Below are 23,628 nucleotides of genomic sequence, written 5' to 3'. Positions count from 1 at the left end.
ATAATGTTAGCAGATGCTTAATATGATAATACATTTCCTTCCAGAGTGCCTGCATGGAGTTAAACATCCAGGATTTGAAGGACCTAGATTCAGTAATTGCCGTAAGAGTTAAACAATCAGAAGCCTATTCTAAACTTCAGCAGGTAAAATCTTTTGTAGAGCAGCTTCTCTTTCCATGTTTAGTATCATTCCCTGCTTAGCAACAATTTTGTGTTAATCTTTGTCCTTCACAGCATTGCCTCATTTACACACAACAGGGAGTATTATTGTGTTAAAACAAGCACTAGAAAGGTCAGTAGATCTGGCTTGCTTTAGGAATGCTTTTTTTTTTTAGTGTGTAGAGGAATGTGGTGGAGAGTGCATGCTTTGTGACTGGCTATTATTGACAGTATTTTGAGTATTTGATTTAATGGAGATGTGTTTCAGAAACTCCTTTTTTAGATGGTTTGCAGAACTAAAAAACAGGCGGTATTCAGAAAGATGGGAAATCTATGTATTGCTTAGAAATGTGGGTCAACTGCACTTAAAACGCTCTGTTCAGTTCATAAAGCGATGTATTCTCCGCATCCTATGATAACTAATCGTTTTTGTAAGTATGTGTTAAAGCATGCAATACGATCATGTTCCTTGTTGCTACTTTTAAATGCACTGGCACTTGTTGAGATGACAGATGATTGTCTGTTCAGGCTTGTAGAGTTGTAGATTGAATTTTAGGAAATGGTTGAAAACATGGCTGTAGGACCTAGATTGTGTAGTTATTTGTCTGCCTACCCAATAACTAAATCCAGAGAGTAGACTGAAGCCTATGTTGAAGTACTTTACACCGCGCCAATATGCTGATATTCAGTTAATGTTTAGAAATAATATAAATTTAAAATTTAAATAGTCCCTGGAATGAAATCATCCCAAATAGAGGGCTTGCAACTTTTACCTTCCTCTTACATCAGAAAAGGTTTTTAGGCGATGACTTGAATGTGGACCGGGAATTTGCCATGTGTCACCATAAGAAACGTACAGCTTCGTATCAGAAGCATGAAGGACAAACACAATATTGTTTGGATACTGTTTACTTTCAAAGATGCTTGATATCTGCTGCATGACTAGTGGCCACATAAGGCAAATAAGGCTAATCTCAAAGCTTTTCAGATAGATCAGTGGGATGAAGTGCCTGCTACAGAGATCCATGCACAACCAACATGTCCATGTTAAAACCTCAGAGGAGTTTTACAATTAGAAAGTGTTAGAGGACGTGAAGAACTAGCAAAGCATTGCCTGCCTCTTTTAGTAAATCTGGGATGTACCTGGACTCTTTGGATACATTGACTTGATTGGCAGTAGAACATATTTAGTCTTCTGTCATGTATTATTAATCTGCATTGGTACCCGGCGAGGAGGGTGTGGCTGCCACCCGGCCAATGAAGAGGCTCAGAACAGGGTTTTTACCACATCGGGAAAGACCCCGCTCCGAGCCTCCTCGGAGCACATGGCTGCCATCTTCCATCGCCGTGTAGCAGATAAGTACGCTCCCTCCGTGTCCCCTGCCCCTTCCTCCCCAGCCCCCTTTTCCACATCTTCACCCCCCCTCCAACCCAACCCCATTTACCTTTTTCTGCCTTGTCCCTTTTCAGCGCCAGGAACACTACTGTTCACGGTGCGCCCCAGGAACGCGAATGGCCGCCATAGAAAGGGGGAAGGGACTACCTGTAGCTCCCTTCTCCCCGATCCATGGTGGCCATAATTTTTGTAGTTTTTTTCGAGCTGAGAAACGGTTACTGCACCATTCCTCAACTCAAGAAAAATAAATTAGTACCCCGGTAGAATGTGCCACGGTACTAATAGCAATAGAACACTCGGAGGGGGGAGCATTACGTGTCTGGAAATACTTCGGGGCTATCGTTAAGGCCCTTGCTTTGCTCTGGCCTGTCCCTGATTGGACCACAGCTGGGGTTGTGTGTGGGGCAGATCTTCTATTGGTTGAGTTGAGTTTTGGTGCTCACCTAAATTTATTATAAGGAGAGGGTGTTGGGTAAGATTTTCATATCAATGATAAATCTTCCTGGCCTGTGTCAACCCCAGAACATTTTGCTGGACTGGTAGATTATTTTTCCCTATACATCAGTGAGTGGGAATCTTTTTCCACACACAGGGCCTCATTACACGGAAGGCGGTAAGGGTTAACGGTCACCGGTAATGGCACCGGTGACCATTAACCCTTACCGCCTTACTACAAGGTCCCTTTGCGGGTAGGTACTTTAACGCCTGCTGTTTAGCAGGCGTTAAAAACCAACCCGCAAAGGGACCAGGGTGCTAATTACGGTACCGCAATTTGCGACACCGTAATTAGCGCCTTCCCCATTCCCATAGAGCCTTATGGGGCAAAATTGGGAATGGGGAAGGGCAATGGGGGAAGGGGGAATTACCGCCCCGCCAACCTTGGAATAGGGCGGTAATTCCCCTTTCCACCAAGGCGGTGCCGGTATTTTACCGGCATGGACCAAGGTGCTAATAGCACCTTGGTCCTCCGCCTACCGTGTAATGAGGCCCACAGTCTTTTACTCTTTTTATGGGTGCCATTTTTTAGACTCTCCATAGTGTCATTTAAAAGTTATCAGCTGACAACTTTTTGGCAATAAGTGCCTATTGTTGCAGGGTTGCCCTAGGGGCTCCCCTTTTAACTTTCTTTGGCTAACCTTGTGAGAACTATAGTTCCCGAGGGTGGAAAGGCTCTTTGGATAACCTTCACATGTTATTTGGTGAAACTAGCACACCCCACCTTATGTGGAGTGCTGGGGAGATACATTGAATCTTCTTTCACGCTAAAACTGTAACAGTTCTGTTACAAGTACAAGCTTACCTTTTAATGGCTAGTGCCAGTGATACCTTTTATTAATTCGGTGCACCTTTACCGCGGGCTGTTTGCACAACCCCAGTAAAGACACACAAGGCTGCTCATTTTACCAAAATGGCCCTTGACTTTTTTTGCCATTTTAGTGTTCTTTGACCTTTCTTGTTCCTTTCCCTCCTGACATCCAGGGCGGCCAATTCCTTTGTGTGTTTTAGGCTCCAGAGTGTCTGTGATGGGAGGAAGCGATGGGGGAGTCCAGAACTCTGCTGCCCTTTGTCTTCCAGCCTGAGTGTGAGATTCCAGTTCAAACTTGGAGGCTGGCTGTCCTGAAAGGATTGAGGAAATGGACCTTGGCTATCTAGCCATCGGTGTGGGCCGCACACCCTTATACCGACTCAGGGTTTTGTGATCCTTTGCAATATTTGTCTTTTGTCAAATAATAATATACACTCTCTTTTGTTCAATTTTCAATTAAATGTGATTTAATTACACAAGCAAGTGTTCGATCAATGTTTTCTATCAGGCCGATGCATTTCGGACATTGTCTTTCGTCTGGGCCTTGTCTAATCAACCAAATCACCAATCATTAACACGTCGTGTGTTGGTGGTAAAAAAATCAAGAATATATACATTAGACTGAAAAAGAGACATATGTGATTAATTACAGTTAGGTGCAACTTTTTGGTGTTAAACAGGGTACCCAGAGGACATACACAATAGATGTAGGAAAACATATAGGAGAAATCATGAGTTGCATGTCCAACAATAACTTAAATCAAATACAGTAATCTTAGTGATAATATTCTTTCAATAACTGCTCTGTTCTCCGTGCTATCACTTGGTTGCTATATGCTTTTTTTTCTTGCCATACTTTGAAAACAAGCTTCTAATTGATGGGCATGCTATGAAGTTGTTACTGCAAGAACTAATCTGGTTATGTTGTTCTGCTGCCTACTGCAGCAGAGTGACCCAATTATCGAGCTACCGGGCGTGCTGGAGTATCCACCATGCACTATCATATTATTCCATGATCGTGCCATTATTGTGATAAGTTAGAGAATGCAGTTTGTCACTGTATACTTTGCTAGAATCTAAGTATAATTATTACGCGTTATACGATCGGTACATCTCATTCATTCTTGGTTCTCGCGTTTTAATAGTTGTCTTGCGCATTCTTATTTGGTACAGAGCGTTCTGAAAACAAAGCAGATGTAGCACGGAATTATAGTAAGCAGCTTCTGCCATTCTAGACCCCTTATAGTGTATGTAATCCTTAGCTAGTTACTCCGATATGATCGCGCTTGCGCGCAATCCTGTGTTCGTGAAAACCGAACTGTCGTCTTGGCATACTTAAATGCATTGTGGTGTGAAGTCATGGTAATGTTTACCTGACAAGATGGCCTTACTGTCGGGAAAACGGCTGACATCTTGGGATGGTCAATCTATGTGCTGTATGTATTGTAGATTTTCTATATTACAGAATGGTCAATAAACCTAAGTTTGATCGTTATATTATCTGCAAATGCCACTTCGACCCTATCCATATTCATCTGGATATGTGGGATCCTGTGCACTTTTTTCAGTGCTGCTGTTGTGGTAAAAACACGTTTAAGGATTTCAGATAATTATTTACCAAACAATCTGCAAACGCCACCTCAACCATAACCATACTCATCTGGGTATGTGGGATACTAGGACCTTTGTCAGTGCTGTTATTGTGATAATCACTAATAAACACATTTAAACATTTCACATTATTTAACAAACCATTGTCATTAATGAGTCTGATATGAATGCATTGTACACAACCTCAAATTTGGTTGCACTGATGTGTGTGCAGAATCAGTTCTTCAAGGTCTATCTGTATTGTTAGTCTAATCGAAGCATTCTGTAATTTGATTATTTGGTTACCAAGTCTTGATACTGCAAATAACCTTCCGATAATTACAAGCTATTAATAAAGTGAGCTGTATTAATGTTTATTTTCCTCATGCTTATTCGACAGCCAATGATGGAATAAAATGTAAGCTGTTAATGCTAAGGATAATTATGCTGTTGTTTCTGGTCATCCAAAACCTCAAACCTATGTTACATTTGTAGCACGTAATCCACTTGCCTACCTTGGTGGTTAGTAAGTGATTCCCATTCTAGGAAACAATTCTAGAAAGCAGTTTAGGTCCCACTCTTCATTCATTCATTCATTCACATTTTGTCTTGGATCGCTGTTGTCTATCACTTCAAGCACTTGAAATTTAAGTTGCGCTATACTATGATTCTTGTCATTGAAGTGTCTCGCAACCGTTGAGTTGGTGTTGTTGTTTCTAATGCACGATTTGTGCTCATTAATCCATATTCTGATTTTGCATCCTGTTTCACCCACATAGTAGATTCCACAGGGACAGCAAATCCCATATGTTGTGGTTTCTGTGTTGCAAGTTGCAAAGTGGCATATTGGTATTTTGCCTCCCGTGTATGGATGAGCCACAGTATTGCCTTTAATTATGTTATTGCAATTCCCACAGTTCAGACAAGGGAATGTTCCTGGGTTCTTGTTGCTTGCTTCCGGTGGTTTATCATTCCTTGTGTTGACTAAAAGATCTCTAAGATTGCTAGTCCTCTTGTATGCAAACACAGGTTGCGTGGGAAATAAGTTTTTAGTTCTGTTTTCTTCAGTCAGAATCGGCCAATGTTCATTGATGCAGCTTTTTATTTGTGTGCTCCGACTAGAGAATTTGGTTACATAGACATTTGATGGTGCATCAGGTTTGGCTGTGGTAGTCAAAGTACTGTCTCTTGATTTTAATGATACTTTTTCTCTAACTTTATGTAAATCATCTTCCGGAGATCCTCTTTCATGTACATTTTTTGCGTAGTTTCTCGAGTTCTTGTTCGTATTCTTCTGGGTCCTTCGTGATCATTTTTAGACGTAACATTTGTCCGTATGGTAGATTGCGAAGTACAATGTTATTGCAATCTGTGTGTTTGGTGTATAGTGATGTTATCTGATTGTTGTTCACTTTTAACTTTAACATCCAGATAATGTATAGCTGGGTCTCCTATTTCTCCTGTAAATTGGATGCGTGGCTCGATTCCATTGATTTGTACTAGAAATTGTTCTAGCATTTCCTTCGAGCCATGCCATATTCCAAAAATGTCATCAATATAACGTACCCATGTTTTTAAATGTTCTTTGTAAGTTAGGTTCTCCAGGATGTGTGTTGTCTCGAATCTGTACATAAATGCATTCGCATATGACTGCGCCACAGTGGCGCCCATGGCTGTGCCCGATGTTAGGAGGTAGAAATATTCGTAATATCTAAAGTAGGAATTTGTCGATATAAATATGAGCAGTGACATAATAAACTCTTTTGCTGCCCCTATTTCTCCTTCGTGGAGGAGAAGCCACTCGATCCTCATGCCACAAATCATGTGGAATAGTTGTATATAAGCTGTTTACGTCTATTGTGAACGGCAGATCCTCGTTTGTTAATTAACTGCTCTCTAGAATATTTAAGAAGTTGGTGCTGTCTTTCACGTAACTTTTGGTTTTCTGTATTAGTGGTTGTAAAAAAATAATCCACATATGTGCCAAGAGGTTGTAATATGCCTTCCGTGGCTGCCACGATCGGTGTGCCCGGGGAATTGATGAGGCTCTTGTGAATCTTTGGTAAAAGATAGAAGTGAGGGACTCATGGTTGTTTGTTCTATAGAAATGTCTTAGTTTTCTGCAAGATAAATCCCATTTCTTCTGCTCTGGTCAATAATGATTTCAAGTCCTTTTGGATGTCTTGAGTAGGGTCATGATCTATCTTTGCATATACTATTTGGTCACTCACTTGTCTTCTACATTGCATCTTATAGTCCTCAGTGTTGAGAAGTAAAAGGGCTCCTCCTTTATCCGCAGGTCTGATTGCTATGTTTTCATCCGAATACAGTCCTTGAATGATTGACATTTCTCCCCTGCTCAGGTTTCTTCTCTTGGGTGTGCCAAAGTGGATTCTTTTGAGATCTGACAGTACCATTTTCTCAAAGATGTCAATGGATGGTACGTTCATGGGTGCAGAAAAGGTGCTCTTTGGTTTGAATTCCACGAATTCGTTAGGTTCTGAAAGGATTGCCAACTCCCCAAGTTTGAATGTTGCAAGGCTGTTTGATTGGCTGGGGTCCTGCATAAAAGCCCGAACCTGGACGCTAAAGAGGTGGTTGACCACTGGAACCAAAACCAAAGAGGAAGATGAAGAAACCGCAGCTGAGATGATTTCCAGCGACCGAAGAGCCTGCTGTGTAACCGGAGCCCGCTGTAGCCCTTCCTTCCAATCGATATGGGAACTCTGAAAACAACAACCCCGGCCAAGAGCCTTGTGAGCCTCACTAGACCCAAGAAGACCTGCATTTTGAGCCATCCCACGCCGTGCTGCTACCTTGCGGGGCTGAAATACCCTGGGACCTTGAGCCTTTGTGCAGTGCACAGTCTTCCGAATTCCGAATCTCGCCTCTGAAGATCCTGCTGGATCTTCAGAGGCACAATTCTAGTCCAAAAAAGTCCCTTCACCAGAGTGCTGGACCTTGCAAATGATGGAATCCGACCAGCAATATTCTGTTTTCTTCTGTGCTCCTGAAAATGTGCCAAATCCACTGCGAGGAAACTCTTGCCTGGCGCCTTCTTCCGTGATCCCTGCTAAAAAAGTCCTGTCTTCCGTATTCTTGACAAAGGAATCCATCGACCAGGTTTTTGTTGGCAGATCCTGAAGTCTTCTGTGCTGAGGTACTGTGGTGGCTGGGGTATTTTACCTACCTTAAGCTCTGTGATTTCTGTACAGTTTAGGGGTGTTTTCTGTGATTGGGAGGCCACTCATCCAGTTCACCCAGGCCCCTGTGGAATCCTCCTAGGGTTTCTTCTCTGAAGTCCCTGAACCCTCAACTAACTTTGATATGTGAGGTTATTTATAACACGCTTAATACCCAGAGGTTTCTAAGCACGGACCCGGGGATCGAACCTGAGTTGCTCCATGTCGTCTTGCTTCCAAGACAAGTACGTTGCCCCTGAGCTATCCTCCCGACACTTAACTTTAAAGTGAAATACTTAATTGTTTGAACAGTCTTCCTCTGGAACTCTGACTGCAACTGAACCCTATCTCATCCTGCCTGCAGCTGGCACCTAGACCACTAGGGTCCCTCTACTGCTTCTGAGTGAGCTCATGATATAGAATAACAGAAGGACTGGATAAGAAAATGGTTCTGCCTTGAAAAGAATAACAAGTGTGCAAAAGTTACTGACTTGTAAAGAAAGTGACTGTAACTCTGAGAGTGCATTTACAAAAGTTCTTACTTGCCTTGAATGTGTTGCACTATTCTGAAAAGTATATGTAAGGTTAAGTTACTCACTTGTGAATTGGTTGTGCCTCTTCCCCAAAAGTAATGCCGTTGGTTTCACTTAATTATTCCTGTTGGGATAATGGTATGATTGTCCCCAATTGGGTCTTACTTGCTTGCTGTTAGCCTATCCAGAATAAGTCGTCATCGGTCATACTTACCTTTTAGGTTGCTGATAACTCCTTACAAATGTATATAGGTTTTACTTTTGAGTATAACAGTTATCCTAAAATAGGTTAGTTATTGCTTCCCTTAGTCTGTGAACTAAAAAGCAACTGTAATTGAATTTCTGTGGATCTGCTTAGCATCACATGCTGTGCATATAGTCTGACATCTAGTGGTTATCGCGGAGTATTGCATCTTTTTTTTTCCGCAGATCGAAAGGGAAGTCGACTTAGGTGTGACTGTAACACTTTCCTTAGCGTGATGTGTAGTGTACCCAAAATCCCTCATGCGTCGAGGTCCCACCAGAATGTTTTTTTCCACCAACTTAGTTGGTCCCGCCAACCTATCTGGACGCTTATGCAGGGCTCGTAAGAGCTTATATTGCTATATCTATTCCCACGGCCTACGGTCGTTTAGTACATTTCAACCACCATCTTGATGGCTGTATCGTGGGTTGCCTGCCGCCGATGCCTACATCTTAGACTGCTCAGCGACTGTTGACCCTGTGGCCTTGGCCCTCAGGCCTGGCCTTCACAGTAGGGAGAGTGGGGCCCTGTTTTCTTTCTTCTCTCTGAGAATGCATTTCTTTCACCCCTCTCTTTCTCTTCTCGTTCTGGCTGCCGCCAACCTCTGCTATGGAGAAGACTCCTTTTAAATTATGCACGTCTTGTAATGACATATTTCAATGGAATGACACCCATCGCTGATGCAACAAGTGTCTTCCTCATGACCACGGCGAGCGCTCGTGTAAGGCCTGTAAACTAAATTGGCTGAAAGACAGGTGGACTAAACGGTGGGCGGCCTACGCTGTGCAGGCCGAAAACCTTTCCCCCGCCGGCGCTTTGGGACGAGGAATCCGTCAGCAGCCTTGGCTCCGATTTGGAAGCCATCGACCTTTCTGCAGCGCCTACGAGCTCCCATGTGCCTGTCTCCGGCCCCAATAGACAGGACGCTGGCACTTTTATGGGGAAGTCACACCCCGGCAACAAGGACACCCACGCACCACGTGTACTTAAGCACACAACCCATAAGGCGTCTCAGGCTGCAACGCCCGTAGGCCTGCCGAAAGATTTCGGTGGTGCTTTCCGAACCTCGCAGTTTGGTGCTCTCCCTGCACCTGTGGCATGCAAATGGGCATAAAACTACCTCTGGAACGGGCAGTTCTCTGAAAACTCACACTACCATCGACCTGCCGTCCAAAGGCGCTCGAATGCCAAAGGACTCGGTAGTGTCGCTGACCGCGGCTGCGCCTACAGGTGTGCTGAAACCCTCTATGCTGTCAATTCGGCTTCCGAAGCTTCGCAAGGAGAGACTCCCTCTTCCCATAGGCCCTTATCTGAGGCCTCCAGCCTCCTGGTGCCCAGTTTCCCTCTTTGGAGGAACCACAAGAACACCATGATAACATCTTCGGGGACGACCCCGAGGACCCGACCCAGGATGTTCTTGTGAAGGTTGTAATCTTTATGACCAAGAGTCTATCACGACCCAGACTGGAATAAGGTGGAGCACCAGAGCTCGTGGCATACACCACCACATGCCACTGACCCAGACGTCATCTGTCTGGATCCACCTACTACTCTTCCGCAGAGAGACTCGTCGCTGGTGGACTAGCAAATGCTGTTCAGCTCACTCTTAAAAAGAGCAGCCGACCTTTTTAAAATTGATACACACAAAGCTGCCCCGATTTGGACTTTGTGGAGGACATCCTCAAAGAAAAGACTCCGCCCAAGCCATTCCCTTATTAAATTCTATTAAGACGCCTGGCTCCTTCCTTACTGTCTCTTCCCACGGGCAGTTAATCCCTATGTGGAAAAATAAATTTGCCCGGCCCCCCTCTCAACCCCTCTACATTAGGTGTCATGCCACACCGGACTCCCTGGTCATAACAACCACTCGCAAACGAGCAGGGGTACCACAGTCTTGGGCAGCATCCCCTCCAGACAAAGATTGCAAAAAACGTTACGCCCTTGGTAAGTATGTCCCCGCCTCAGCAGCCTAATCCACCAGGATTGCCAACAACACCACGCTCCTTACCAGCTACACTGGCAAATTAAAAATAGAGTTACAGGGGAGTGAGTCAGCCCTCCAGAAACTCAATGAATTAAACATACAGTATGGGAATCTACTGGAGCACGCCAGACGGGTAGAAGGTGCTCTGGAAGAGAACACCCAGACCAAAGATGCTAAAACTCAGAAGATGACTCTCCTGCAGCAGAAATTGTCTCAGTACTCCCAGACCATACAGGAAGCGCAGAGAGACAATGAGGCTCTCTGCCAAAAAAATGATGGACTCAACAAACAAGTGGCAGCACAAGAGCGGGTCATAGAGGCCAGTAAGGCCTTGATAGCTGAACAAAAAGCTCAGATCTTTGCTACTTATCTAGAAGCAGGAGCTGAAAAGGAGAAACTAGCAAGGTTGGAGAAATAGGGTGCTAGATTTAATCTTAACTGGAGGGACCCAGAACAGGTAGAGAGGGACAGGGTCACCCCTGATCATAGTATAAAAACCTCTATGCTAAGGGACTCCAACCCATTTAACACTGTGAACACTGCCAGCCTCATGTCTACTGGTTCACATGAGCCAGAAACCATGAGGCCGGCAGAATTCAATAGACCCAGCATGAGGGAAAAAACAGATCAGCGCCCCCCAGAAAGTGATGGACCGGCGTCCCTGTATAGATACCCACACATTCAGGCTGATGTCTCTGACAAGGAAGTCTCCTATGAGGGGAGGGTCAGGGAATTAGATCCACCGAAATATTACTTTCCTAGGGACCAGTTGGTCCAATTTCATGAAAAACCCGATGAAATGAGGCCCAAAAGAGTATCCTGAAGACCTCTACCCAATAAGGTTAGGGGAGGGAATACTCTGCCAACCCTGGGAGTAAGGAGGAGTCAGAATACTACTCTCCTGTGTCCCACAGGCGTGGAGACACTAGTCCCCACCATTCTGCGAGCCCCTCTCAACCTCACAGAATCCGGTAGGGCCTAGATGATCATGAGGGGGCCTCAGCTAGTAGCGCCTCTGAGTCTGAGAGCGAGTGGACTCGGGAGACTAAGCCAAAGAAGGCAAACAAACTCAAGCGAGTTATGACCAAGGACCCCATTAGGCCAACGCGCTACCATAGAAATGCAAAATATTCTGTTTGGGAACACCTGGAGCTCTATGAGCAGATGATGGACACTTTTCATATGAAAGACAACCAAAACTGTATAGAGTATGTAAAATTGACATTTTCCCCTGAATACTCCAGTTTCTTTGCGGGACTGGAGGGTCAGAACCGCTCAAGATGGTCCACTTACAGGGCAACACTTTTCTGCCCACAGAAACCCCCAGGAGGCTCGCAAAGCGGCCTACAATCTGCAATGCATGGAAGATCAGACCCCCGAGAGTTTGTGCAGCAGCTCAAATGCGCCTTTGCGCAGACAACTAGTAGGGTGTGCACAGATAGCAGGGAGTTTGTAACCACCTTCTTTCATGCACTCCCCAAGTATAGTATGACCCAGCTGGTGAGGGACTTCCATGAGAAAAGAACTCTGGACTAGGTTATAGAGCAGGCGACCCGCATTTATGAGGTCCAAAAACCTGCAGAAAATAAAAATCTGAACAAAAACCCCAAACCAGCCAACACCTCTGCTGCTGCTAAGGTGGCGGAGGTGAAGGTTTCCCCCATTTTACAGCTAGAGATGAGGGATCCTAAAAATGCACCTGCACAAAGTCAGCAGAATCCTAGACCCAGAAGGCCTTCTGGCCAGTCACAAACAGGTGGCAGTCTGGGAGGTAATTCCACTAATGGGACCCCTAACTCCCTTGATTATATCAGCCCCCAATATAAGGGCAACAGACCAATCCTGGGGTATATATGGACTCCCTGGCCCAAGGGGGGGGATCCAACCAAGTAAGTGCTGCCCCGGGAAGCTTCCCTCCTAACTTCCCTCAGGAGGGCAGGAATTCCCCAAATGCTGGGTTAAGCTTCTTCCCCCGATACCCACAAAACCCCAACCTGCAGGACAACCCTCCTTTCATTCCTTGCTTTCAGGAACCCAGACAACCCAATCCAGGAAAGGGGAGGCCAACGGTGGAGGGTTACCAAAATTCGCCATATCCAGCATACTATGGGAGAAGGGAAAGTTACCCTTCCCATGATCCACCTAAGGTTGACCAGAGACCCCTGTACCAGCCGGAACGGGTATCTCAACTGGAGCGCCAGGTCCAGAAACTAACCCAGGATCTGGGTCGCATGTTGAGGGCTCAACAGAACCCTCAGACAAACATGGTGGCTCAGAACCCCACAAACCAAGGATCTGGCACCCCAGAACGACAGGGCGAGAACCCTGACAATTCACCGGTTCCAGAGGAGGAGGCATGGAGGAGAGGGGGGTGTAAAGCCCTAGTGGACGGTTCCTTCCTTACTCGTGAAAAGCCCCTGGACACCCAGGAACCGGAACCAAAATCTCCTGCCCCCGAAAACCTGCCACCCAAGGAACAGAGGGGGGGGGTAGGAGAAATAAAGAACTCAAAAAGACCCAGTTTGTGGAGGAGCTTAGTATCCTCCAATTTGAAGGGGAAGAATCCTTGGAGGATCCTGAGAAAAAGATCTTCTCCTTCAGGGACGGGGGGACTCCTCCCAAAGAAAAATGGGTCCCAAGAGATCTAAATGAAGACTGGGTGGGAGTGGGGACTGATTCGGAATCGCCCATCCCAGAACCCCGGAATGAGCATCAAGAAGACATAATATTAAGAGGGTTCCCAAACTTCCCAAAGCAATTCTGGGGCTGTCTCCAAAAAGGGGGGGGGCAGCCCAGAATCAGAAAAGGAGGAGCCCGAAACTCCTCGAATCTCCGAGTGCATCATTTTTCTTTCAGATTCCCAAACTCCTACACAGAAATATGCCCAAACTACCCCTGTGGCGGAGTCCAAAATAAGGAAATTGACCACCCAATCTGCCCAAAATGCACATTATCTTTGCACCCTGGAGGCGAAGGAGGGTAGACTTTATGCCCCGGTCCAGGTGCAGGGGAAATGTACATTCTTGGCACTGGTGGACACGGGATCCCAGGCCACTCTTCTGTCAAAAAGGGCCTTTGATCAGCTAAATTCAGGAAGGGGGGAGAGATACCTGATCTCTCCCACCCCTCTTCATGGACCACTCCAGAACTGGGAATGAAATTCCTGTCGAGGGGACTGCGGATTGGGAAATAAAAATTGGGTGACATAAGGTAAAACACCCTGTCATAGTCGTAGCGCCAGAGGGCACACCCTGGCCCTCATTACGACCCTGGCGGAAAGGGGAAAACGATGGCGGAAATGCAATACCGCCATCGAATAGCGCTCGGTGCGACTATGACCCGTCACCGCAAAGTACGAAGCCATTAGCGACACCGTAGTGAACGCCAACGCTAACTGCACTAAGCACGCGCGCGCGCGCCATGCCAAACCGCAAACACCACCATGGTGCAACGGTACGCCAATTCCGACCCCAGCGGACATGTACCTAACGCCATCAGGCATGGCGGAATGGACCATTCCGCCATGGCGAGAAGTACGGCATCGCGAATCAACCGTAAACGGCCCCACTGAGTGCCTGTACACCGCTCCCTGCCCACAAAGTACAACTCCCTGTAGGTGCAATGAAGTCACAATGCAACCAGTGAAATGTACAAAGCACCCATGCATGCCAACGAACAAAAGCAACACAAGAGGGGCCAATGGGAGCTGCAGGTCACAGATGGCACGAATACAGAAGCCATCCCAATGGACATGACCACAGTCCCCCACCAAGAAACGCACGCAAACACAGGCACCTGTGACCAGCAACATTCCGAAAATCACATCATTCCACCAGTCCACCTGGCTGACCGCCATCTGTCACACAAAACCCAATCCCCCGCCCCTGAGCATGACAACATCCAAACTGTCACATAGGCAGCCCCCATCCCTGACCTCACGGGCTCAGTAGGCAAACGCGCCCAGCACAGTACCACGCAACTAAACCCCGAAGCAGGAACCCAATGCAGATCTCCCCACAATACATCGCCCCACATATAGGCACATGCCACATCACTTGCAAAGAAAAACGCTACACGGGCCAAATCAGAATAGAAATTAAATGCACAACAAAATCACCAAGCCCATACAGCCATCAGGCCATGAACTCCAAAACACATTTCATCATTGTGGGCTGCATCCGCAAGAAATGACCAGCCACTACTTGTGTGACGCCCTGTCCCATCATGGTACACAGAGCCACAATCACGTACGAAAAGGCAAAAAGGAAGCGCACACAACCGCAGGGCCGTCCCAATGGGGAGGCACTAGTCCAGCTGAAAGGCCGAAATGTTGCTCCGAGCCACCAGTACTGCGTAAGGGCATGTGGGCCACTGGCGATCGTCCCATAAGATCGTAATGCTGCTCCACCGATTAACACGAAGCAGCAGGTGTCGGGAGTAAAATCCATCTGCAGGAGTGGCATACAGATGGCAGTGGCAAAAGGGGAGGAGATACCTGTCAACCAAAAGAAAAGAACAAGAACAGAATGGCCATCAGAACTACATTCGAACAACTCACTTCAATGAGCACACGAAATCCACAGCCATATGCATGCTAGCCCACTCCAAAGGATCATCACCACCCCAAAGCCACTTGCGACTCATAACCATCTATACCTAGGTGTAAACACCATCACGAACGAGTGTACCTGTGCATGCGTCTGCCAAAACAGAATCCATCAGATGGGAATGTTAACGTGCATGGACACAAGTGTCTGAGGGCGCGTCGAGACAGGGAGGGCTCAACAAGGCCAGATAGACGATGGTCCCACTATGGCAGCCCTGCATCACATAGCGTAGGGGAGGCGGATAGATCCCAAGAAGCCCTGTACATGGCAAACTCTGCATCAAATCACCTGCCCATGCATCCATTCATCATTCCCTCATCCCGGGATCAAAACGCCTGAATAATTACTCACATGACATTAGAAACGTCCATTGAGTCTGTGCGTAATGCAGCCTGCTAAATCCACAGTGCCCCAGCCCGTAAATCCAGTGTTGTGAAGTAACATGTATTTGGGAATGGCCGGCCTCATCGCCCACGTAGCTATTGCGCATCCCAAACTATTCATATCAATCATTGCTCCCTCGCCATGGGCCCTGTCTCAAGGACATAGAACAATAGAACGTTATATTTGCAGTCAGACCTGTGGGCATCTCCTCGCCGCTAGCTGGAAACCGAAAGCGCCGCCCTTCGAATTCCTCATTTGCAACATCACGTCGAAAAGGCATCTGTGGCCGTTTGAAATCACTAATTATTCCATCGAGTGCGGCTGTGTGTGAAAATGGCAACTGCCTTCACCCACAAATGGGACGCCCCGCCCGTCGTTGCAACTCGGTACAGTGATGCATGAGGGCCCACCGTTACTCGAGTACTACGTTCCACTGACCCTTCACAAGTCCGTTCGCGACTGCACAGATAGTATGGGAAACAATGGGACCACAGCAGAATGAACATATCAACCAATCTTACACGCCCATCGGGTACAAATACATGATTGCAATAGCAAGATACCATTCCCCGAATTGCAGCGTAGTGCGCGGGACGTGCTCGGCCAAAGGGGAGAGCAGTTTGCACAGGTGGAATCAAACACCACAGGTGGAGGCCATACAGCCTGGAAACACATAAATTGCACACCCAGTCTCCTCCCACAACCACAGCGAAATGCTACCGGCAGGACTCGCGATGTTGGCCCTGGGGGACCTGATAGCACTGCAAGTGCTCCGACTCCAAGAAGAAGACGAACAACAACTACAACCGGCCGCACGGAGGAGACGCAGGAGGAGGAGGAGGGCAAGGCAGGGCCAGCAAGGGCCGCCAGCACAGCCACTACCACCACGCAGGCAGCCCGCAATCCCACGCCTCCGAGCACATCCGTTCAACCTCACTGATGAGCAGATCCACACCCTCTACCGTCTGGACCGGGACACCATAGCCGCCATTGTGGACATGACACAGGCTGACCTAGTCAGCATGATAGATAGCCCAACCGCAATCCCACCCCTACTGAAGGTGGTGTCTGTACTCCACTTCCTGGCCACAGGCACCTACCAGCACACAGTCGGACAGTTGCATGGCATTTCTCAGCCACTGTTCTCACGGACACTATTCCAAGTGCTCGATGCCCTCCTGCAGCACGCAGACGACTACATCTCCCTACCACGCTCGGAGCAGGAAATAACCAACACATAAGTGGGATTCCATGCACTTGCCGGCATACCGGGTTGCATTGGTGCCATCGACTGCACCCATGTTGAATTGGTCGTGCCACATGCCATGGAGGCCCAGTACCGCAACCGAAAACAATTTCATTCCCTGAATGTACAAATGGTGTGTGACTCCAACAGGATCTTCACGCATTGTTGTGCCCGATTCCCTGGATCAACCCATGATTCCATGGTCTTGAGGAACTCTACCATACCACGCTACATGGAGCGACACGCAGGGAACAGATCCTGGCTACTCGGTGAGTCTCATTGCATGCATGATGATGTGGGGTATGTGATTTGGCAATGTACTGGCAGGAAGGGGGGGGGGGTGTGCGTACGTATCAATGGCATCCCACATCCTACGTTTCTCGTCCACATACAGGTGATGCTGGATATCCACTGAAGAGATGGCTCCTCACACCAGTCCGGAACCCACGGGACCAGCATGAGGAGGACTACAACCATGCCCACTCACGTACCCGTGTAGTCATAGAACAGGCATTCGGCCTACTGAAGGGCCGTTTCCGCTGCCTCAGCAGGTCTGGCGGGGCACTCCTGTACCGCCATGAGAAGGTTGCAAAGATGGTGATGGCATGTGTCATGCTCCACAACATGTGCGTACGTAGAAATGTGCCCATGCCCCCTGACGCAGAACTGCAAGCACCGGATGATGGTCATGATGAGGGTGGGGATGTGGCAGCACCTCAAGGAGTCTGCGAGGCACAGGAGGCCCGTGACATTCGTCAGCATCTCATTGATGTATGCTTCTAGCACTCATGCCTGGTGGCTGATACATGGACACGGGACACGTGGCACTGTGTGTGTCTGGAACATGCACGAAATGGACTGTACGCCTATGATGGCCTAGTACACAAAGATCAATGTCCACACATCTCATTGGTTGATCGTGCACTGTTTATGGCATATGTGATATCATGTTGTACACCCTATCGACCCGCCACCCAAGTGAGCCCAACACACCCCCTCCACCCTCCTACCTCCCCCCCGAACACCAGTGTTCAAAGATGCTAATTGTCAGTGGCCTGTCGCTATTGCATGCCCCCTCTGCGGGTATCAGGGGCACCCCTGCCTGTGGAGCGCCGGGTCCTCCCAGATCTACGTTGGGGGCTGCCCTGGACGGAACTTGCAACGGATGATGTGTCTGCCTGCTCACGTCCATGCATGTCCCTAAGGGTTTGCGAGAGCTCAGTGAGCACACGGCGCACTGCGGCAAGTTCGGCACATACGTCTTTGGACGTCGCATGCAGTTCCCCCCTCAGGCTCTCGGTGCTTCTCTCCATTTGGACTCTCAGGCTCTCGGTGCTACTCTCCATTTGGACTCTCAGGCTCTCGGTGCTACTCTCCATTTGTACCCTCAGGCTCTCGGTGCTTCTCTCAATTTGTGACCTTAGCGTCTCTGTGCCTCTCTCCATTTCTGCCCTAAGTGTCTCAGTTGATGTTTCTATGTCTGCCTTGGTGCCCCCACATTCATCGGCATGGTCCTTGAGGAGTTTGTCCAGTTGCTGCTGTTGTTCGATCAACTGGTCGAGGGACTGTTGCCTCTGCTGGGCCATGGCCATTTGCGGGGGTGTCGCAGAGGGGCTGTTGACCTCATGTTGCCTTCCCACAGGGCTTGGGGGGGATGGCCAGTCGTCGTCTTGTGGGTGCCCCTGCGTGGTATCCTCATGTTGTACGGGATGGGACAGACAGGGGGATTGGGACAGGTCATGGATGGTTCTGACTTCGGCATCCCCGTTTTCTGTGTCCGAGCATGCTGCCATCAATGGGGTGTCACCTATGGTGCTGCTGCCACCAGAGGCAGTGCCTTCTGTGGCATCCATTGGGGGGACCTGTGGTGGTGGTGTTGTGGGCATGCTGGCTGCTGGGGTGCCTGTTGATGTTCCCTCCTCTGTGCTGCCACCTGATTTGTGCTGCTGCCGTGTCTTGATGCGTGCAGCTGAGGTGGTGGGTCTCTGGCCGTTGGTCTTGGCCCTCTTTGCAGGTGTGCTGGTAGGGGTGTCCTGTTGCTCGTCGTTTGGATCGGACCCTGTGGTGGAGTAAAGGAGAGCGAGGGTCATTGATGGGTCTGTGGGAATTGGAATGGCATAGTATCACATGCTTTGGGGTGGTACCTGAGGGTGATTTGGGTCGGGGCCTTGGAGGTGCTTTGATTTGTGTGTGGAGTGAGGGTGCAGTTGTTTGGCAGCCTGCAGTTAGGGTGTGCCTGCTGCACGTGTAGTGCGTGTTTTAGGGGTTTTTAATTATTTATGTATTTATTGTGGTTTTTAACGTGCGCTATCAGGCCGATGTGTGTGGACGTTCTCCTGGACATGTGTTTCTGTTGCACTATGTGGACGCATGGTACTTCACATGGATGGACTGTGTGGATTGTTTTATCTGGCCCACCTACCTGAATCTTCGGATGTCTGCACTCCTTTCTCCATCCCTCCGACTCCCTCAATGCTCTCCATTCCGATGGTGGAGGCACAGATTTCTTCCCAGGGGGTCAACTTGATGGGTGATTCAGGACCTCCCCCGGTGGCTGTGGCAATGTTGCGGTTGGCAGAGAGTATGCTGCGGACGCGTATCCGCAGGTCGTCCCATCGCTTGCGGCATTGCTGTGGGGTGCGGGGTGCGGTCCCCACCGCACTTACCCGCTGTGCAACCAGAGCCCATATGGCCTTCTTGTTTGCAAGTGCCGTCCTGGTCATTTGCGTGGAGAAGACCACGGCAGCATTCTCCTGGAGGGTCTCTGTTTGCACGGTGAGTTCCTCACGGGAGAAGTGGACCTGCCGCTTGCGGTCGCACGCTTTCTTCGCTGCTTTTCCCATTTTTCTTGGTTTCGCTAGGGTGGTTGACGGGGTGGGGTGTGTCTCAGGGTAGTGTTTTTAGTGGTTGTGTGGTTTTAGTGTATTTATAGGTGTACGCCGGGATGTTTCCCGTTCCGGGCACGTGTTTTAACTACCGTTTCCGTATATTTCCGGCCACCGTACTTTCCGGTAGGCGCACACTGCGGTGACCGCTAAGAGGGGTGGCGGTATTGCACCTGGGGCGCCGTACGGCGGCGGTGTGGGCCGTTTTGGGGTCTTTTCCGCCATCGCGGACTTTGCACTTCCGCCATGCCGTGGTGCTCGTGCCCGATGGGTCGGAATGGGCCGCACTTTGCTCCTTCGTGCAATGGCGGAAACGCTATTTACGCTGTGGCGCTCCGGTCAGTCGATTTCCGCAAGGGTCGTAATGAGGGCCCCTGTCTACTAGGGAATGACATCCTGCGAAGGTTGTCCCCCTTAATAGACTGTGTGAACAAGGTCCCCTGGACTCAGACTAACAGGCCAATAAAATTGAAACAGATTGTCAACCATGTTAGTTTAAATGGCACATGTCACATGGTTGAACAAAAACCTAATCATATTGAGTTTCATTTCCAGAATAATCAAATACCGGACGTGATAGTAATTGATGTAGGAGAACAAACTGGTGATGGGAACTCCTCTCCATTCCTGAAAACCAACCTTCCTTCCAGTCTCAAGTGGCATTACACTGGAAGGAAATACTTTGAAATTTTATACCACTTAAAAATCTGAAAATCCCCATTCCATAGCCAAAAGTGATGAGAAACCAGCTCAAAGTTTAGCTGACATTCAGAAAATAAGGGAACAGTTATTCATCCCTATTCAATTAAATGAGGGGAAGGGATCGGTTCTCGACCGAGTGTGCGTGAAAAACGGTAAGAGCTTCATCAGCGAAGCCCTGTTCTGACAGGTCCCAAAAGATCCAGCCATTCTCACATTTAAATTGATTGATAAGTGGGAAATGGGCCTGGAAACTCCAAATTCCAGACATCTCATGCCTAGCAGGTGTATGCTCAAAATTTCTATCGGAAACAAAAGCATAGTACATAAATGTTGGGTCGTGTGAGATGTCCCTGCTGCATTCGATTTAGGCAGTGCATTCTCAATCGTTTTTTTCCCATTAACTTGGACCTGATAAATTACAAAGCCTGGTCCAGACTATGGGGTAATCCCATGGACTTTGATGATTCAGAAAAAGCATTTTGGTCAGCCCAATTGCTGCCGTATGCAGTTGAAGTTCAAATTGGACAGAAGGTCACCATCCCAGGACGGACCCGACTATTCCCACTTGAATTAAAAATTAAGAGGACAGAAACGGCAAAATCCGGACGCATATGTACACCTCAATGCCTATCTCTAACACCATTAGTCAATGTAGAACACAACACCATTCCAATATTGATGGATAACAGCAACCTTAGGAGTATCACTCTGGGCATAGGCACCATTATTGGAATGGCGGTTGATGACCGACATTTTCCATGGATCTAGCTAATGAACTGATAAAACCAATCCCCAATGACTGCTTTGACAGTTATGGTGACAGTGACTTACCACCAGACAGGATCTTCACCCGGCAAGGGGGGAATTTCCTGGCGTACTCTTCCTGCCCGTACGATGAGGAAGAGGTGACTTGTGACATCAGGCAGGATGAGGTGATCTTCCAGGTCCCCAATGACATCCTTGCCTGCCTGAAACCCTCTGTTCAGGTCAATACTCTCACCAAGGACCTCTCCACCAAGCTGGAGGAGACAGCTGAGATAGCAAAACCGGAAGTCTTTCCAGGCTTCAGGCAAATAGTTGAAGAGCGAGTCAACCTAGCTGATGCCTGTGAGACTCCGGAACAAAAGCAAAAGATGAAACAAGTTTTCTTAGATTTTCAAGATCTCTTTGTGGTGGACTCGTATGACTGTGGTCCCACTGAAATCCATACAATTCCCACGGGCCCACCAATGACTCTGATGTTTGTGAAGCAATACCGCTTGCCTCTCGCATCCATGGAGTCCCTCACAGAAATAATCAAAAACCTTGAGTCCCGTGGGATAATTCGTCCAGTCCACAGCAGCTTTAATAATCCGGTGCTGGGGATTTTAAAACCGAACGACCAGTGGAGACTCTGTGCCGACCTTAGGGAGCTGAATAAACGGGTCCCTACGTCCCGATGGCCTCTCACCTAAATTGACCAGGGGCTGGCCCAGATCCAGGGGTCAAATGTATACACTGCCATTGACCTGACCCATACCTTGGGGGGCAGCAATACACCTATACCCAGACTCCCTTCGGATACATCAACTCCGGCAACAAATTCAACATCTTCCTACATAAGGCCATGGCCGACTTGGGTGAAAGTGAAAACCTGGCCTATGTGGATGATGTCTTGATAAAAAGCTCAACTGTGGAGGAACACATAGCGGAAATCTGTTATGTTCTGACACAGTTGAGGGTTGCCGGAGCACAACTCTCCTTTCAAAAGGCACAGTGGTGCAGGACCCGTGTCACCTTCTTGGGGCATGAGATAACTCCTGAGGGTCTCTGTCCCCAGGAGAAGAAAGCGGAAGCAGTCCTAAAACTGAGAGACGCCACAACTCTGCGTGAGCTAAGAAGCCAGAATCCTTGGACTGACTAATTAGAGTCGGAAGTTCATCAAGGATTACGCAGAGTTCACAAGACCCCTGATCCATCTGTTGTAGGGGTCAGGGGTCAAGTCGGAGTTGGGTACGGAACAAGCCGAGGCAGTAAATCAACTCAAAAGATGCCTCTCACAAGCGCCTTGTCTAGCTTACCCTGTCAAAAACAAGTAGTTCTTCTTGGAGACAGAGTTCTCGAATACATGCTTGACAGCAGTATTATATCAAAAGCATGACAAGGTCAATAAAGTAATCTTCTATGCAAGCAAGACTTTATCCTCTGTGGAGGAAAAATTCAACTATTGTGAGAAGGCACTCCTGGCAACGGTTTGGGCATTGAAAAATTTCCGCCCGTTCATCCAGGGGGAACACATCATAGTGGAGACTCCCCACCAGCCGTTGCAATATCTCCAAAGTGACAGAATCCGGGCCGGAAATGTGAGTAATTCCAGAATTACTTCCTGGATTCTGTCAATGCAAGGCTTTCCTGTAGAGGTGAGATATGGCTAAAACAAGAAGAGTCCCCTCGCGCAAGGTCTGGCTGACCCCATGATTGTGCCAGAGAAAACTGTCTCAAGGACGAAAGTCTTAAAATCCAGTACAACACGGAGGCCTACCGGAATTCCCTGCACAACGTCTATGAAGAAGACAAGTGTGAGGGAATGCCCACAGTTTGTGGACGGGTGCTCCTACCATGTTGACAACAGCGGGGAAAATGAACTGGTGGACGGCATTGGGAATGCCTGGGTGATTGATGCCCCGGAAACCTCCGCTGGGTACAAAATCGGTCCCCCTAGTAGTCGGGTGGCGGAGTTGATGGCAGTTCATCAGGCCATTCTCACTGCCGTCCAACACCAACTCCACGAACTGGTCATAATGACCGATTTAGATTATGTCCGGAACGGGTTCATGCAGCACCTGGTTAATTGGAAAACCAGGGGCATGCTATGTGCTAATAATAAACCGCTTAAACATGGCAAACTCATCCAAAATATTGATCATCTGGTCACCTCTAGTGGGATGACCAACTATTGGAAGAAAATCAAGGGTCATTCCAGAATAGAGGGGCCAGACAAAACTGGAAATGACCTAGCTGATCAGCTGGCCAAAACTGGAGCCATTCCAGGGGGAGTTCCTCGAGACAGAGTCTCTGTTGGGGGAAATCCAGGTCACTGCTATCACTAGGTCCCAGACAAATGCTCACAATGAACTGTGAACTGCCCAATGGAGTAAGGAGACCCCAGATGCTGATTTAATCACGGCACAAAAAGGGGATCTGATTATTGGTACGTTTTATCAACACATTGAGGACCGTGAGAACTTTCCCCTGACGGATACTGATTACATTGGGAAAGAGGACCTCAGGGTGTTTATGAAATGTCCAAAAATGGGCCGAATCCAAGACGGTTTGTTGGTAAGGAGATCCATATCTGGCTGTGACCAGTGGGTGGTCCCTACCTCATTCCGAAGCCTGATACCGATTAAATTGGGAAAGAGGACCTCAGGG

General features: G+C 48.0%; 1 protein-coding gene across 1 annotated transcript in view; it reads left to right on the top strand.

Annotated features, from left to right (window-relative positions):
• CEP70 (centrosomal protein 70) overlaps nucleotides 1-23,628 on the top strand; it is a 1,232,997-nt gene that overhangs the window by 710,961 nt on the left and 498,408 nt on the right. Inside the window, exon 12 of the mRNA XM_069616613.1 lies at nucleotides 45-143. Within this exon, the coding sequence (XP_069472714.1) occupies nucleotides 45-143 (99 nt within the window). The remainder of the gene's footprint in view (nucleotides 1-44; nucleotides 144-23,628) is intronic.

The sequence above is a fragment of the Ambystoma mexicanum genome, chromosome 9 (genome assembly GCF_040938575.1).
Source record: "Ambystoma mexicanum isolate Mex_15411 chromosome 9, UKY_AmexF1_1, whole genome shotgun sequence".
Lineage (NCBI taxonomy): Eukaryota > Metazoa > Chordata > Amphibia > Caudata > Ambystomatidae > Ambystoma > Ambystoma mexicanum.
Note: the sequence above shows the minus strand (reverse complement) of the source record. Positions and strands in the feature narration are given on the sequence as shown.